The sequence below is a fragment of the Sander vitreus genome, chromosome 2 (assembly GCF_031162955.1).
Source record: "Sander vitreus isolate 19-12246 chromosome 2, sanVit1, whole genome shotgun sequence".
Classification (NCBI taxonomy): Eukaryota; Metazoa; Chordata; class Actinopteri; order Perciformes; family Percidae; genus Sander; species Sander vitreus.
The window spans coordinates 8,820,027-8,837,359 of record NC_135856.1 but is presented as its reverse complement, the minus strand read 5'-3'; the positions used below and the strand labels follow the sequence as shown (position 1 = coordinate 8,837,359).

At 40.4% G+C, this 17,333-nt stretch overlaps 1 protein-coding gene across 1 annotated transcript; it reads right to left on the bottom strand.

Annotated features, from left to right (window-relative positions):
• Window positions 1–4,247: 4,247 nt before the first annotated feature.
• Window positions 4,248–13,718, bottom strand: LOC144534171 (beta-1,3-N-acetylglucosaminyltransferase lunatic fringe-like). The gene is made up of 8 exons (XM_078275948.1): window positions 13,252–13,718; window positions 8,821–8,869; window positions 8,368–8,470; window positions 8,132–8,285; window positions 7,743–7,828; window positions 7,480–7,639; window positions 7,292–7,377; window positions 4,248–6,198 (listed from the first exon to the last, which is right to left on the bottom strand). The coding sequence occupies exons 1-8, from the start codon at window positions 13,606–13,608 to the stop codon at window positions 6,132–6,134; spliced, it is 1,062 nt and encodes a 353-aa protein (XP_078132074.1). The 5' UTR covers window positions 13,609–13,718; the 3' UTR covers window positions 4,248–6,131.
• Window positions 13,719–17,333: the final 3,615 nt, after the last annotated feature.

The following is a 17,333-nucleotide window of genomic DNA, read 5'->3' as shown; positions in this document are numbered from 1 at the left end:
ATGCTTTTAAATACTTAGACATGAAGGAATAATTCAACATTTTTGAAAAATAGGCTGTTTTTCCATTCCTGCAGGGAGTTGGATGAGAAGATTGAGGGGGGGTGGCCTTGACCATTTGCCATGCTTCGCTCGTTTGCGGCTTCTTTTTAATGTGAGTGAACAGAGTGGTCCGTGCCGTTTTAGTCTTTTCATTGACGTCACTTGATAGATAATACAGCAATAGCTGAATCTGTCAGGTCTGCAACATTCTTAGTTTTCACAAATTGAAAACTCAAAGTGAATGTTTTGAAAGATCTCCACTAAACACACTTTCCTACCTTATTGATTCACTTTCCATCATTTTATGAATTCATTTCAAACTGTCTACTGCTTAATGAAATCAGTTATACACACACTACCGGTCAAAAGTTTGGGGTCACTTAGACATTTCCATTCCACTCCATTCCAGACAGAATACCAGCTGAGATCAGTTGCATTGTTTTTTTTAACCAGGGCAGCAGTTTTCAGATTACATTATGTGCTTACATAATTGCAAAAGGGTTCTCCAATGTTTTCTCAGTTAGCCTTTTAAAATGATATCAGATTAGTAAACTGAATGTGCCTTTGGAACATTGGATGAATGATTGCTGATAATGGGCAATGTAAATATTGCATTAAAGATCAGTCGAGAACCCCTTTTTTTGTGACCCCAAACTTTTGACCGGTAGTGTATATAGTTGTATATAACTATGTGCATTACTAATTATATTATCAAGTAGAGAGTGATAGTGATCGATGGTGATGACATGAGGGAAAAACCTCCATTAATCTCCATTTATTGTAGTGTTAGTGTTTCACAATGATGAGTGCTTTTAATACAATGTTTTAGGGTTCCATTTATTTTACTGCAGCTGCTGGATGTAAGTATCATGTTGGGAAATACGAACGATGTGTTGTCAATGTTTGTTTCTTTCATTACCTCTTTATGTTCACAGTTTAACAGATTTCATTAGAAAACTTGCATTTTGGACTCCTGAACTCAGATACATTAGTCCTCTGTGTTTCACATAACTGCTGTATTACATTTTTAAAGTATAAAAGCCAAGTCCAAAGGGAAAGCTTCCAAATGAACTCACAGCTAATGGAAAAAATATCAAATATGATCAAAAGAACATCAAACATACTTGAGATGCCTCCTTAGCGTATTTACTCAGCATAGATTACTGTTACTTACTCACTGATGCCATGTACTGTAGCTCTGTTAAAGCGTGGAATACCAGGAATTTACATTACATCATCAAACTACACTGGACTCCACACTCTAAATCAGAGATCTTCAACAGGGGGTCCGGGACTCATAGGGGGTCCTCAGAGTCACTGGAGGGGGGCCTCCAAATTATTGTAAATTTTTGAAGGTTTTTTTCAAAAATTTAAATGTTTAAACCTAATTCCACCAATATTATTAGCAAATATAAATCTCCACTGATGATAGGCTTACTGGCCTATAGGTAGTCACTAAGATAGCCATACAGTTCATCCTAAAGATTCACTGTGCCACATAAAAGATGATTTATTAAATCATGCCAACAATTAATATTTTAATAGCTTAGTGTTCTATGCACAGTGCACTAAAAAGGTATGTGTACTACATGTATTGTAGGCCCAGTTTAAAATGCAACTTCATTTTATACAATATATGTAGTATATGGGGTCCCTGCTCCGTCTCTCTCTCTCTCAGTTAAGGGCTCCTTGGTTTAAAAAACGTTGAAGATCCCTGCTCTAAATCACGTGTCAAACTCAAGGCCCGCAGGCCGAACCCGGCCCCTCGCAGGTTTTCATCCGGCCCGTATATCAGTTTAGGTTCACAATAAACTTAATCCAGTTCTACGCCATACCCAAAAAGACAGGAAACTGTTTTTCAAACTGCAATTACGCGACACTTAAAGCAGAATTTGGCAGATTTGCCGATTTTGAGACTCAGAAATTCCCACAGAAGCTGAGAGTTTTCATATTCAGGCTGTGAAACAGGTTGTTGTGAGTGGGTGTGTGGTAGCCTGCTTTTAAAAATGTAATCTTAGATTTGCTTGATTTGCTAAACTCTATGATGGATAAGGAACTCTTTTGCTGACTTTTGTAGTGCTGCATGTCAACAAAAGATGCGACAAAAGTAAAAACAAGCGACAAATTTGTCGGAGAAAGCAACAAAAATGCGACAAACTTCAAGAAAAGCGACATGCAGAAATACAATAAAAGCATGTCAATAAGCTCTACATGTCTGGCCCTTGATGTGATTTTTTATGTCATTTTCCAGTGTCAGTGTTAGTGAAAATGAGTGTGACGCTCCTGCTCTAAATTGTCTTCTGTTATCTCCATCTAGTGGTCTTTTAGTGCAATTACATCATTCAAGAACCAAGCTCTACTGTAGGCTACATTCATACTTCCTCTATAATCTGAAAGGACTGTTTCAGACCTAATGTGTGTGCAGCAGCTCTGGACCTAATCAGGATCAGTGTAGTAACAAATAAGTGAATCCAGGTGGTGCAGGTTAGGTTGATTTCCCCACACAGACAGTTATTACTCAGACAAGATGTCTGAAACAGAAAACAGGATCTATCCAACCACAACAATGAACATCAAATCTGTCACCCAAACATTTGCCTTTTAGAGGACGGAGCCAGGCTACTTTACTTTTCACACATGTAAAAGACCCTTGTGATCTGGGAAACTTCAAACTGACACCAGAGCATTATACATCTCATTTCCAGTGAAAAAGTGTGTAGGTTGATCTTAGCCAATGTAGAAACTGTTGCAAAAGGGTCCACCGACATCATATTCTGTATTTCAATATACATGTATTTACTGCACCTCACTCGGCACATGCTTTATGCTGTTTATGGGGACGTAGAGTCAAACAAAAAACTAAATGTGACTGACTCAGACACTCAGAAAAAAGATGTTCACCCAATGCAGTAGTTCATGCAGGTAATCATGCCTTTATGCTAATTCTGGTGGTGATAACCTACTTCTAAAATGCAGAAACGTTGGGAAGAAGAGGGCAGGTGGTTAAAGAATGTGTGATCTACAGTTAGAGGACTATTTTGACCAATGTAATCTAGAATTGACCCGACCTATTGTTAAATGGAAATATGGCAAATGAAGAAAGGAGGGATGATGAGTTTCACAGTTCTAACAATGCACTTGCCACCTCTGTTTTTGTTTGGTATTCTAATATATTTATAAAATACAATACATCCAACTTTGTTAGGGACAGAATGATAAAGTCCTAGGCTTGTCTCCATCTTTGTCCCTTGTGTTTACACAGTCCATTTACAAAGATGTCTTAAATGAGAAAAACTTTAGAATACCTATGAACAAGAATTATGGTAAAGTTGCAAGTCTGTCTGTAAATATACAGCGAAATATAAAAAAAAAGAGGCTTGTGACAAACAGCAGTGAGACTATTTTCATACAAAAAACTAGTTTTCACTCTTTGCAGTAACACATGCAGCCAGCAGGTGTCGCTCAGAAAACAGAGAAACATGATAAACCTCAGAACACACACACACACACACACACACACACACACACACACACACACACACACACACACACACACACACACACACACACACACACACACCAAATGTTTTGGTTCCAGGGCCTTGTTTATGGCTCGATCAGATAAGAGGACGGCTGTTGTTGTGGGAGGAGGGAGGGGGGGGGGAGGGGTTATAGATTCGTGGAGGGGGGTCTCCAGACAGGAACCCAACAGCTCATAAACAAGGTCCGAGGTAAAAGGTTGTAGCGGTGTCCCTTACAAACCCACACAATCACGGAAACACATTCATGTATTACGGACCAAAAACTGATTTTATTACACGTCTACATACAGTCCAGATACTGGAGAGAGCATGTATGCTTCAGAAGCAACAGTTCATCGTATACATTCATTTAACAAGGGATAGAATTTAACTTAATCACTTTCGTTCAGTTGTAACAACTGCTTTCAATGCACAGAAAGATAGAAGACGACCCAACATGAGTCATTTGGGGATATCTTTGTTACACTGCTACTGTGTAACATTTTAAAAGCAGTCTAACATGATTAACAATCATAATTCAGCCATTTGAATGGATAAAGGCAGGTGATGTCCACCTTTTTAGCAGAATAATTTGTAACAGAGGCCTCACTGGATGAGTTCACAATATGAGTTTGTGCATTTTGGGAAATACTCTTATTTGCTTTCTTTCAAAGAGTTAGATGAGTCTTAAATATAATGAATTGTCATGATGATATACTTCAGAGAAAAGATCATACTGAACACTGACAAGATAAAACTTCAGATAACACCATCAAAAATGATCCAGATGTGTTTCGCATCACTATGCTGAAAAATAATAAATGAATGTTCCTTCATCTATTCACTGTAACGGTGCCATGTATTGAGTCCAAACTGATTGAAACTGGAGCATGTAAGGGGCGCATGTTCACATACATTCAAAAGACACTGGAAATGTACGAGAGGTGAGGAAAAGCAGAACAAGCTATGTTTAACAGCAGCAGTTTAAAATCTCTGGGTAGGATAATCTCAATCTGTCGGTTCGTCTGTTGGTCCAGCACTCTGGTTCAGAGTAAAATATCGCAAAAACTAGTGGGCGGTTCGCAGAGGAGGGACTTTTCATCCAGCACCACCAACATGTCCACTTATCCAACATGACAGGATAAGGATAATTATGGTTTTACTTCAACTTGGGTCTAACTTTCATAGTTTTGGCCATCATTTGATTTCTAATATTGTCTCTCACCATGTTAATTACGAAGATCTAGGAATGTGGCAACATCGCTCAATTTTTTTTTGGAGGGGCAAGAAACTCTTTTAAACGAAAAAATGAAGGCGAACAGTGAGTTACAGTAATCTACGATGACCTCACGATTTCAGCCACGAAGACATGAATACTTAGACATGAAGGAATAATTCATCATTTTGAAAAATAGGCTTTTTTTGCATTCCTGCAGGGAGTTGGATGAGAAGACTGGTGGGTGGGGGGCGTGTGGCCTTGACCAACTGCCATGCTTCGCTTGTTTTCAAGCCATGATGTCTCTCTTTTTCTCATGGGCGGGCCAAATTCTCTGGGCAGGCAAAGCAGAGAAAGGGGAGGTAACCTAGCTCCTTATGACGTCATAAAGGGAAGATTCCAGATCGGCTCATCTGAGCTTTCATTTTCTCAATGGCAGAGCAGGATACCCAGGGCTCGGTTTACACCTATCGCCATTTCTAGCCAGTGAGGGAACATAGGCAGGCTGGGGGAACTCACATTAATGTTAAAAAAACCTCATAAAGTGAAATTTTCATGCCATGGGACCTTTAACACGTTAAGTCTTGTTTGTTTAATCCCAAGAAAAACCTACGCAAAGTGTTAAAAAAGACAATTTTAACAACTATCTGATTGTCTGACTGCTCGTGTTTCTTGCCCCTTCCGACGTTGTTGTAGCTATACCTAGATCTCAACAGATACTTTGGTGAGCACAATGTTATGATAACTGATAAAATGATGGCTAAAAAATAAAGAAACAAGCTCCAATAGACCAAAGATCACCCTCTAAGCCTCAATATTAAAGGTTACATATTATAATGGCGATAAGCTCAATGCACAGCTGAAGCTAACAAACAAGAGCTGAAAGCGGAGCGTGAGAAGGTGCAGCTGAGGCTGATGGATGTCGAGCTTAGACAAGAGGACAGATGAGGCAGGTCTGACAGGCTCCACTGAGACGCACAGAGGATAAATCCTTTGGATTTAGGTAACAACAGAGCTTTTCCTCAGGATCGTGCCATCCTCAGGATCTAAAAACAGCAAAGATGCCATCCAAGAATATTGACCTTAAGTCTTCTTCTCTTCCCAACAACATTTCACCGGGTCAGAGTTCAGGTGTCTAAACTAATAGAACTGTAGTCCCTCATAAAAAGTCTACTACTCAGACTGCTGTTGGCCGTGAGGAAAACATGTATGTCCAAATGTTTCGGAGATTCTTCAGCACTGGTGAGTCAAAGGAGGGCAGCGGTCAGACTCCCTCTCTGTATTCCTGGACGTCTGCAGTGATTTCCTCCTCAATCAGAGAAAATTGAGTTAAGCCAGACATTTACTCATTCTCCTCAAAGTCGCCAGGGCCTGGGGCACCAAGCAGTGTCTGGGTACAGCAGACAATGGACCGACCTGAACCTGAGAAAGAGAGGGAAATGAGTGTCACAATGCCTGGAAGCCGGCAACTGGGGATTTCAAAATAAGACTGTGAATACAATTAGCCGTGTGCATACATTCTCTCTCACACACACACACACACACACACACACACACAATGAACAAAGCCAGGAAGCTTGTCATAGTAGTAAAACATACACAACGAGAAGCGCTTACATAAAGCGGAATTGTAGTACACACGTTTTAAAGCTTTTCCCCAAACAGACCGAACAGCTGCAGGACTGTGGCGAAAATATATATACAAAAACACAATAAATAAGTTGATTTATTACTTAAATAGGTTTTTAATCTTTTTCAATTAACCAGTCCATCAATAGGTTAACAAGCTTATGCCATTACCTCCAGCCCTCCCTCTCACCCTCTAGGCACACTGCCACCAGTGTCTATTGACAAGCTACAGAAATAATGACAATTCAGTTACACAATGATACAATTACTGACTAGAGGACAAAGCAAAGAAGGGGAAAGAAAGAAGGGAAGCTGGACACATAAAAAAACAAATCCCCTTAATGTCAGGAAGGGCTAAGATAAGATCAGTGTGTGTTTTATCCTTTGTATTGTTTTGTTTGCCTGTAATGTCAGCACGAGTGTAGTTCCTCTCGGTGATGTGTTACGGCCCCTGTACTGTAAATATTCAGAGGTCGCCTTTTGTGTTAGACTGAGCATCACAGACTCGTATTCACAGGCTAAAGTTTCATCTTGTTCTTCATAAGCATTTGGCATAGGTCTATTTAAAAATACAACTAATCGATTAAATGGTTAGTTGATCCACAGAAGCTAATTTAATGATCTAGTTTATTAATTAGTGAAAGCAAAAATGCCATTTTCTAATTTTAGCTTCTCAACCACAAGGAGTTGATGCTTTTCTTTGTCTTATGTGATAGTAAACTGAATTTCTTTGCATGTCGTATTGTTGGTCAAACAAAACAAGCGATTTGATGCCATCACCTGGCTTTTGGAAAGTGTGCACTTCTCACTATTCATGACGTAATCATTAGTTGCAGCCATTTATGTTTTACCGTTTTGTACTGTAACTTATAGACAGATATTTTACCTCGTAGGATCTTCATTTTTTGAAAATGGTCCTTTCAGGCTGACAGTGTTTCTGCTGTTTTCCACTGTGCCGTAGCTGAGCGTCACCTAAAGGGGCACAACAACAACAACACAAGTGGTTTAGACAGTCGGCAGATCAGGGAGTCTGTGTGTGTGTGTGTGTGTGTGTGTGTGTGTGTGTGTGTGTACCTGGTTGTGTATGTCTGACACTAGCCCCAGGTTCTCCAGGTGGGAGTGGAACAATGCCGAGCGGATGAGGCTCACGCCAAGCAGCGCCTCCACGATGTAACCAACGGTGCAGTCGTCCGGGAGGCGAATGTGCTCAGCTGTCGCCATGAAGGCGCCATCACTAGACAGAGAAAGAAGTACAGAGAGCAAGAAAAGAGGTTCTATGATGAAACCTGAAACAGTGGCACAGATATCTTATAATTGATCGTGAAGTGAAGACTTACCTCGCCCAGGGTTTCATCTTGAGAGCGAGGCCATGGCTCAGGCAGAATCCTGCTCCTCCTGTGGCGAACCAGAAACTCACCTGCTTCTGCACACAAACACACAGCACGAGTGAATGTTCTGTAATCACACAGCTCTGCATGTTGTGCTTCAGCCTTGGGATCAGTGAATGACTCACTCTGTGGGTACTTGCGCTCAGGAGAAAACCAGACTGAACTGATGTTTCTTTAAACACTTTTGCAACTTAAAGAATGTTTTCTTCAAGACTGAGATTTAGATTCATATTTTAGTTATAGAGCAGGGAATAAGGAGGTGAAGCTGTAGGATTCTAATCGGAATCAAAGCTGCTGTCTGAGCACCTGCAAAGTAAATCAACCAATAAACCATTTACCATTTCAGTGGTGCCGAGCCTCTCCGTGGCCTCTATTGGTCGCTCGAGGCTGGGCCGGCCGATGTAAACGTCCTGTGTGTGACTGTACTGAGACAAGAGCTTTAGGAGGGAGCCGACGTTCAGGTAGTTATCATCATCGACGTGACAGAACCACCTGCGACAGATGACGGTCAGTAAAATGCTCTTGGCGTATGTTTAGGGCAAGTGTTACTGTGTGTGTGGAGTGTGTGTCTTACTTCTTGCCAGAGTTAATAAAAGTGTCATATTCCAGAGCCATCTTACAGGAGAGGGCCTGACGATTGTGGGCCGCGGAACAGTTGGTGTTGATCATGTGAGCTCCTGATGATCAAAATCAAACAAAAATCAATAGCCAACCCTGACACAGTGTTAGAATTATAATAGGATGTTTTCTGCATTGAGTTGTACAATGTGTCCGATAGCGAGAAGAATACCTCATTGAAAGTAAAACAATTCCATGAGTAAGATGAGGAAAGGCCTGTTGATAAAACTAAAGTGACTTCCTGCACTTCATGGAAACATAGTATTGCCCAGTCAGCAGCCTGGTTCCTGCTTTCCTGCTCACGGACTGCAGATAACACTGCTGCTACTCAGCAAAACTGCTCTGTGTATGTGTGTGTGTGTGTGTGTGTGTGTGTGTGTGTGTGTGTGTGTGTGTGTGTGCAGCTCACCCATCCTTTTCCTCAGCTCCTCGTCCTCTCCATCAGTGAACACGAACGTCTGTGGAAAAAAACACAAACACCATGTTCATGTTATTCCAGCGGCTTTTAGTGACCAGCGGGGAAACACAAACACCATCGTACAGACGCACTCACTGCTCCACCATCATGGTTCGTTGGAGACAGTTTATGATCTCAGGTGAGACTCCACCTGTTTTCTCTGTCACACACACACACACCCCCCCACACACACACACACACAGACGCGCGAGCGCAAGCAAGCAATGCTAATATTGGATGGAGGCCAAGACAAAGGTAAGCCTCTTGTCTATCAGCAGCAGAGCAGCTGGTCCCAACTCTGTAGCTGTGTGTGTGTGTGTGTGTGTGTGTGTGTGTGTGTGTGTGTGTATGTGTATGTGTGTGTGTGTGTGTGTGTACATGAGTGTTTATGTGATGAGTGACAGGGTTGAGGGTCACTGCGCACTCAGGAAGCCGTGTAGACCTCTCAACTTTCCACAGGAAGTGAACACACACCCTGGGTGCACATCCAGAGCGAAGTCTGTAAATATTGTCTTGGCTCTGTATCCCAGGACAACAGATTTGAAATGAAACAATGACAATGAGATTAAACTGCTTAATCTCAGCTTTAATGTTAGGCTATTTACATCCATATTGGGTAAACAGTAGATAATGTTTAATCCTTTTTTATACATAGCTGCCAAATTCTAGGATAATGCAGCAGGACAATGGTCCTGAACAGATAGACAATGTAAACAAAGAGCTTTCATAGCAGTATAATGTTCTTGTCCAAGTCAGTGACATTTTTTCACATGCTGAAGAATAAACGGAAGCCAAAACTTTCCCCGAAACAATCAACACGAGGTAATGATGCCCAGTATGCATGCGTTTGGTGATGTGCAGGTGAAACAAGACTAAAGTGTCGACAGCAAGGCTAACGGCTCTGTGAGGCTGCACTTAGGCCCAGCACTGCTTAGAGCTAAATGCTAACGCTAGCAAGGCAATATGCTCACAATGACGACGCTTACAAACCAATGTTTAACAGGTATAATGTTTCCATGTTTACCACCTTAGTTTAGCGTGTTAGCATGCTAACATTTGCTAATTAGTTCTAAACACAAAATACAGCTGAGGCTGATGGGAATGTCATTAGTTTTGCAGGCATTTGGTTATAAACCAACGTATTTGATAAATGAAAATGCTGATGATGATGATGGAGTTCAACGAAAAGTTAAGGGGCCGCCAGAGTTACTACAATTTATCTTCTGGAGACAATGAATGTGTGTACAAAAAGTTTTAAAGCAATCTATCCAATAGTTGTTGAGATATTTCAAGCATGACTTGACAGACTGACACTGGCATCCCTGGAGCAATGCTGCTAGCATGGATAAAAACATTTAGGCGTCTAAGGTAAAACTGGGCTAAATTTGGTTGGAAAGTAAAGACAGCGAAATATAGTCTTTAAAATGTTAAGACAATGACTATATGTGTCCTTTAAGTCTATAAAACAGTTTCTCTTTCGAACATCGATGCCAAGTCGACTTTCGACCTGCAAACCAACAGATCAATACTTAATGAGTTGCTGCAGTGCAGGCCTTGCAGCACATCGGCAGGGAGGTAAGTTTGCATTAACTTGTCTATTTACTTCCTGTCCCCTAAACAAGCTAAAATTCATACTTTGTTCATATGATTGTAAACATCCTTAAACTACAGCTAAAAGTCAGCACTTGAACCTCATAGTCAATGTTTTACGTTAAATCCAGTGTGCTGGAGTACAGGGACAAGAACAGAAAATATGTCCTAATACTTTTTGTCTTTCCTGAACACACTCCCCCAGTCAGAAGCCCAGGCTCAGAGGGATTCCACTCTGCAACCTTCCTGCCATGCAGCACAAATTCAATCATAAATCTTTGGTCCAAGTACTGTGTGATCACATCACCGCCTCTGTTAGAGAGAGAAAAACATATCTGTGTGTTCAGCCAGCTGTGAGTTCTCGTCAGTCTCCACTCTGAGCCTCTTAAGCCTCTAGAGAGCAGTCAGCTTCTGAGTCTGTTTGAGTGTGTGTCATACCAGCTTGTGCTTGGGCCATGCTGGGAAGGCAGTAAGAGGACAACAACAACAACTGAGGCAGGAGAAAGTGGTGTCTCTGTGTTTACTCTTGTGATCAGATACTTTTTTAACTTCCCATAAGAAATCTGGTGAGTTCCCAGGGCATTTGTGTTTGTGAAGGTAACACTATGAGAGTGTGTGTGTGTGTGTGTGTGTGTGTGTGTTTCCATTACTCAGCAGTCTCATAGAATAGAGGTGTGTCTGGGAAACAGTTGGAGTTACACACACCTGACCGTGAGAGCAGATGCAGAAATGCGTCAGACACTGTAACACACACCACACACACACACACACACACACACACACACACACACACACACACACACTCACACTATTTACATGTCAACAGTCTCTGTGCAGCATGAGATGAGATGAGACCTTCCTCAAACACGGAGGTTTAAATGGGAATCAGAGCGACCGCTGTGCGCTCCACGGTCATGTCTGCATTCGATTATGAGCTTTGAAGCTGCTGGGTGCAGTTTACCACATTCCCATGTGTTTTGCAGCAACAGATTTATCTTTGACTCACTCTCCACCGTGATTCAGACCAAAAAGCTGTCTGTTTGTACCGTTTGATCCCAAATATTTTATCTGTGAGGCTCAACATCCCTCTCTCAAATCCAGTAGTCATGTTACAACTCCTCTGGATCACAGGGCTGGTGGTTTAATGATGAGGAAAAGAGGGTTTCAAATAATTGTATATATGTTGCACATTGTTTTCATTCCTTATATGTTTGAGGTGTTTTGGTATTTTATTTTATTTATTATTATTTTATTTCTTCTAATTCTGTATGGATGTGTCTCTTATACCTGCTGCTGTAACACAGTAATTACCCAGTTTGGGATGAATAAAGTCTGTTTATCTACCTATCTATCTATCTATCTATCTATGATCAGTTGAGGAAGAAGAATTCAGATTTAGAGCTGCAATCATTAGTAGATTAATCCAAAAAATTAAATGAACAATGAAACAATCAGCGGTGATCATTAAGGTAATTTTAAGCAAAAATACTGAGGCTGAAGAATGGCTCCTTTCAGTATTAAATTACTGGTTAGGGTTAGAATTAAGGTGTAAGTGGCATTTTAATGTTTAACCTGGTCCAGGTGGAGAATAATCTTAACTTCTTTAACTGCTGTTTTATAAGTATTTTATAAGCATTGCACCATATTCTATGAGTTTCCAGAAGAGGTTTAGCATGTTACTGCAATATCTGTATTGCAAAAATAACTAGTTACCACGGCTGTCTCATAATTCTGGTGATGTATAAATTACAATATTTCACTCTTAAATATAGTAGAATAGAAGTTGAAAGATAAGACAAAAAGTACAAGTACCTTAAAATTGTACTTGTATTTTGTTTCTTTCCACCTCTAAAGCCGCAAAGAACTGTATGTCAAAGCCATGACATCACAGTTTTTATGATGTTAGAAGCTGGTATTTATCATGTGCACCACAGTGAGTCTCTGCATGTTGATGACGGTCTAAACTACAACTGAACAATAGTTTTGTTGTATTTTCAGCCTTGAAACATCATCTCATTGAGACTACTTAATGTAATCCAGGGCCCATTCATCTATCTGGAGTCCTACAGTATAGTCTTTCCTCTTTATGTCCCCTGCTTGTATAATGTCAACACATTAGCAGCAGTGTTGGCCTGTTAGTCCTCAGATCTCCCTTTGATACATTACAAAGGCCTCTATCTCTGTTTTACAATTCGCTGGATCAAAGAGCCTGTGGACCCACTCACATTTCAGGGGGTTAATGGTTTATAACTCACTTGCAATTGCAGCAGGAGATGAGAGAAACCTTTATTTTACAACTTCCCTTGACATAGGAACTATTTACACAGGTCACAGGATCACACTTTGCATAAGGCCAGATCATGTGCATTTGAGCTCTGATCTTAAATTAGGAGAGGGTACTGGACAAATATTTATTCATGTAACCCTTCACCTGCTGATAAATCACATAAACGCAACACAAGATCTCAAGTTTAATCAAGTAAATTCAAAGTATTATTGGCATCCTATTTATTCTCCTACACAAAATAACATAATAAAGGCTAATGATTATTCACTTTCTGAATGATTTGGACTCACATTGACATGTAGTAACCTATTTCTCTTCAGCTGCATTTGTCATGTGCAAATCATGTTTTTGTTGATTTATTATTAAGTTAAAAGGCCATTTTTATGAAGTAGGCTATGAATAAGATGGTTTCTGTGTCATCTGATCTCTGATGTTTTCCTGTATGCGGCTGAATTGTTTCCAATTGACAGGGTATCAGGTGACCTCTAATAAGGCGCCAGGCTCACCTGTTGCATGTTTCTGGAGATCCAGGTGTCCAGCAGGAGCTGCAGTCTCTGCCGGTGATATCTCCCGGTGGTCTTCACCGCTATGAACAGGTCGGCCGGGGAGAGATGCTCCACCGGCCCGAGAGGAGCGCTTTTCCGAGGAGGGTCGTTTATCGCTCGCCTCTCCCGGGTGAGTTTCCTGAAATACGCCGAGTAAACATTTCCGCTCGTCGCTGCAGCAACTAGAGGCTCCGCCGGGTCTCCGCTGCTCGGTTGTCCGACAGTAACGACCAACATCCCGGTCACGAGCAGACAGGTGACCGCGGCAGCAGCTGCTGAGCTGAAGTTGCTTTTTGAGCCACCGGCGGGTTTCCACATTGTGACGATGGGGACGGTTTTATAGCTTCTTTCATGGACAGAACAAAGTGTAAGAAACTATTGTCTTCAGTTTATAATATCTCCACCGTGCAAACTCCAATAACAACCACTCTGTAGGTTTCCGCTGCTTTATTTTTACATTGAGTTATAAACTCCCCCAGTGGGCAGGACGGTGCCTCGAACCAATAGCCGGTTTGAGCGCTCGGTGTGGGCGGAGTTAACCAGAAAAAGAGGCGGCGAGGTCTCTGGATGAACATCCACATGGCGGAATAGACTGACTCCAGCAAACAGGCAAACCTAATGTAGCCTACTGTGTAGCCTATGCAGCAATTTTTAAAAACCGAAGCTAAAAAGTGCTTTGCAGGACGAAGAAAAATAGAAGATAAAAGAAAGTGAAGAGAATGTAGCCTACAACCGGGACGATTGAAACGAGGGACGAATGAAACGTTCCAGTTTTCTCCGATTGAAACGACCATAAACAGACATCATTTGGACAAAACATAGAACATATTAACCTCCGTTGCTCAGCCAAAATACCTTCCTGTTACGTCCTTTTATCACGGAGTTACATGCGATAAACGATTTTTGATAGTCAAAGTAAACTTAATTAGCGGTTTATTTTTATTTTTATTTTTAAAGAGTGTTTTTCATCTAAAGGTTCGACGTCATGCTTATTCAGTAGACCATTAGTGCTCTCTCCAATCCTAGACTTTCACACGTTTGTTTGCAATGGATGCAAAAAAAGCCTATGCTAAATAGCCTATAGGCTGTATTATAAGTAATTGCACACATATCTGTGTTTATACTATATTTTATGCAGGTGAGACATGGAAAAGTGTTTTTAGAAAGATGTAAATATATTTGGGGTTATCAGGTAGGGGGTCGAGTTTTGCCATGTTAACCTATGGAGACTGACGGGCTGTGGGTCATGAAAGGCACTTATTTGGATGTGCGGTGGCCTCACCCACATACGAACAGACTGAAATAACATTTTGTACTATAGAAACATTATATAATTGGAAACATGTATTATTCTAGCTATATAAATGGCATAGTGCATGGTATTTCCATAAACGCAAGATACGCGCCTCACGATGATGGCAATGAGTTGTTAAAAGACATTCACCAAGACGTATAGCCCTGCAGCAATCTATCTGAAATAACACCTACCTGAAGTAGCCTACCATTCATGATATGTTGCCAAATATTGAAGTTGTGGATATAGCTTAAACTGTATGTTTCATTCGTCCAGGCCAGGAGGGACGAATGAAACAAAACGCACGTCCGACTTCTGCTTAAATAACTCCCGAACCGTTTCGTTCAGAGCTGAAAATGCAACTGTATTTGACAGAGGACAGATGTAGGTTGCTAGTGACAAAATATTAGCTTTCAGTGTTTTACGATGTCTTTGTAAATGACGTTTAATTAAAAAAATGTTTCATTCGTCCCGGTTCTCCCCTAAAACAAAGATAATTACTGTAATCGTATAATCCACAAAAATCAAGAAAAAAGCCAAACAAAACAAGATTTAGATTTATTGTTATAAATGTGTTTTGAGGTGTGCATGACTTGTCTGACTGATTTTGCAAGATGCGTCAGTTTTCATCTTTGACCTTGGTACACCCAAAAGTCCCTGCCCTTTCCAGAAGTCTGCTGAGTAAATTCACTTACTTTCCCTTTCAATATATCTGCAAGAATTGTTATGGTGGTATTTTTTTTTGCCTCTCCTCACTGCTACTGATGCACTCACAACCTTAAACTGCTAACGTGAGTTGCTCAAAACCTTTCTTTTTAGTTAACTCTGTATACTCAAACAATGTTCTCAATGCTGGAGTTCATGTGTAGAGACCCTGGTCATACCTCGAGCAAAGTTTCATGTTGTGTCGAGCCTTCTTGGTGTTTTAAAAATAGTGATGTTGATGCTATCATAAAAGTGCCCCTAGGACTCCCATTCAAAAGGTCATTTGACCGAAAAACGAAAATACAGTAATCTTAAAAGTGGCGTTTCCGTCCTAACTATGCTTTTAAACAAAAGTTTGACTCGGGTACATTCACAAAAAGACCCTAGGTTGCATTTTGGCGAGAGTTACGCTTTAATGACACAAGGATTAAAATATGACTGTTACTGCAGTGTTTTATATGCAAATTAATTAATATAATAACTTAACACATTACAGCTGTTTGGAGTTGCAGAAGATAAAAGCAGCAGTGTGGGAGCATGGCGGGTCATTCACCAAGTGAACAGATGTTGAAGACGACTGAGACATTGGAGTGTGTGCAGTGTTGCCAACCACTCTCACACACACACACACACACACACACACACACACACACACACACACACACACACACACACACACACACACACACACAGGAAAGACATGCCAAGCAGCCAGGTTGCCAGATCCACCAACCATCTGAGGAATGTTTCCTCTCTAATAATGTGCAGTTTGTCTGTGCTGCATAATCTGTGCCGATCCCTCAAGCTAAGTCAGTCAGTATAATATTACATTTTAAGAAACTCTCTCTGGAATGACATCGCTGGGAGGTTGGAAGGTTGCATTATGCTTTATAGGTTTACAGCCTGTACAGCCTTATCTTTATACACACCAGAGGAAGCTGGTGCACCTAAGTCAAATGGACAAAATGTTTAATTTCATAAGGCATCTCACACAATCTAATCATCTGTTAGGCTGGAACATTAGTCATCATTCTGTTGATCACTGGAAAAAGCTAACTTAAAGACATGTTAAAGAAGATAGCTTAAGGAGACAGGCTCTGATGGGAACGTTATTAGTTTTACAGTATTAGTTGGGACCAGTTGTCCAGTGGTGGACTGACCAACTGACCAATAACTGCCATCCCTGAAGCCACTAGCATGGCATAAAATGAGAAGTTACAGGTCATAACCCATTGACTCTGTTTAGGATAAAAACTGGTCTTTCTCCACAGACTTAGAAAATATAGAGCTATTGGCCTTGATGTCACCAATAGAAGTAATGCAATATTTTAGTAACAGAAACACAATGGGTGGAATGTAACTAATTACATTTACTCCAGTTCTGTTCATAAGTACAGTTTATTTACGTGAGTATTTCCATTTTATGCTATTTTCTATTTCTACTCCACCACATTTGAGTGGGAAATATTGTAGCTTTTTACTTCACTACATTTATTTGACACTGTTACTAGTTACATTTTACATATAAAACATATGATGTGCTTATGATATGACATGATGCAGTACTAATCTACCCAGTAGTATACAAAGTATCTAAAAGTGGCTCCACATTGACAAACTACAAAATCAAAATGCTCTTACATGCATTCATAAGTGATACAAACCATATAATATAATATTCAATAATAATATAACACTTCAAAAAAAATCCATTCTGCATAATATTCACTTTTACATTTGCCTTAAGTACATTTAGCTGATTTCTGTACTTCTACTTACAGTAAGTAACATTTTGAATTCAGGGCTTTTACTTTCTACTTGGACTACTATATTTCTACTTTTACTCAAGTAAAGGAGTACATCTTCCACCACAGCAGAAACAATGTAACTACCACAACATTTATTACTATGTTCAATTCTATATATCTGAATATTGCTTGCAGTTCCTCTTCTTGAACACAGTAGCAGTACAGTATAAACGACGGTAAGATTAAGTATCAGATGTAAATTTGGAACCAAAAGAAGGTTTTGTTTCTGTATTTCT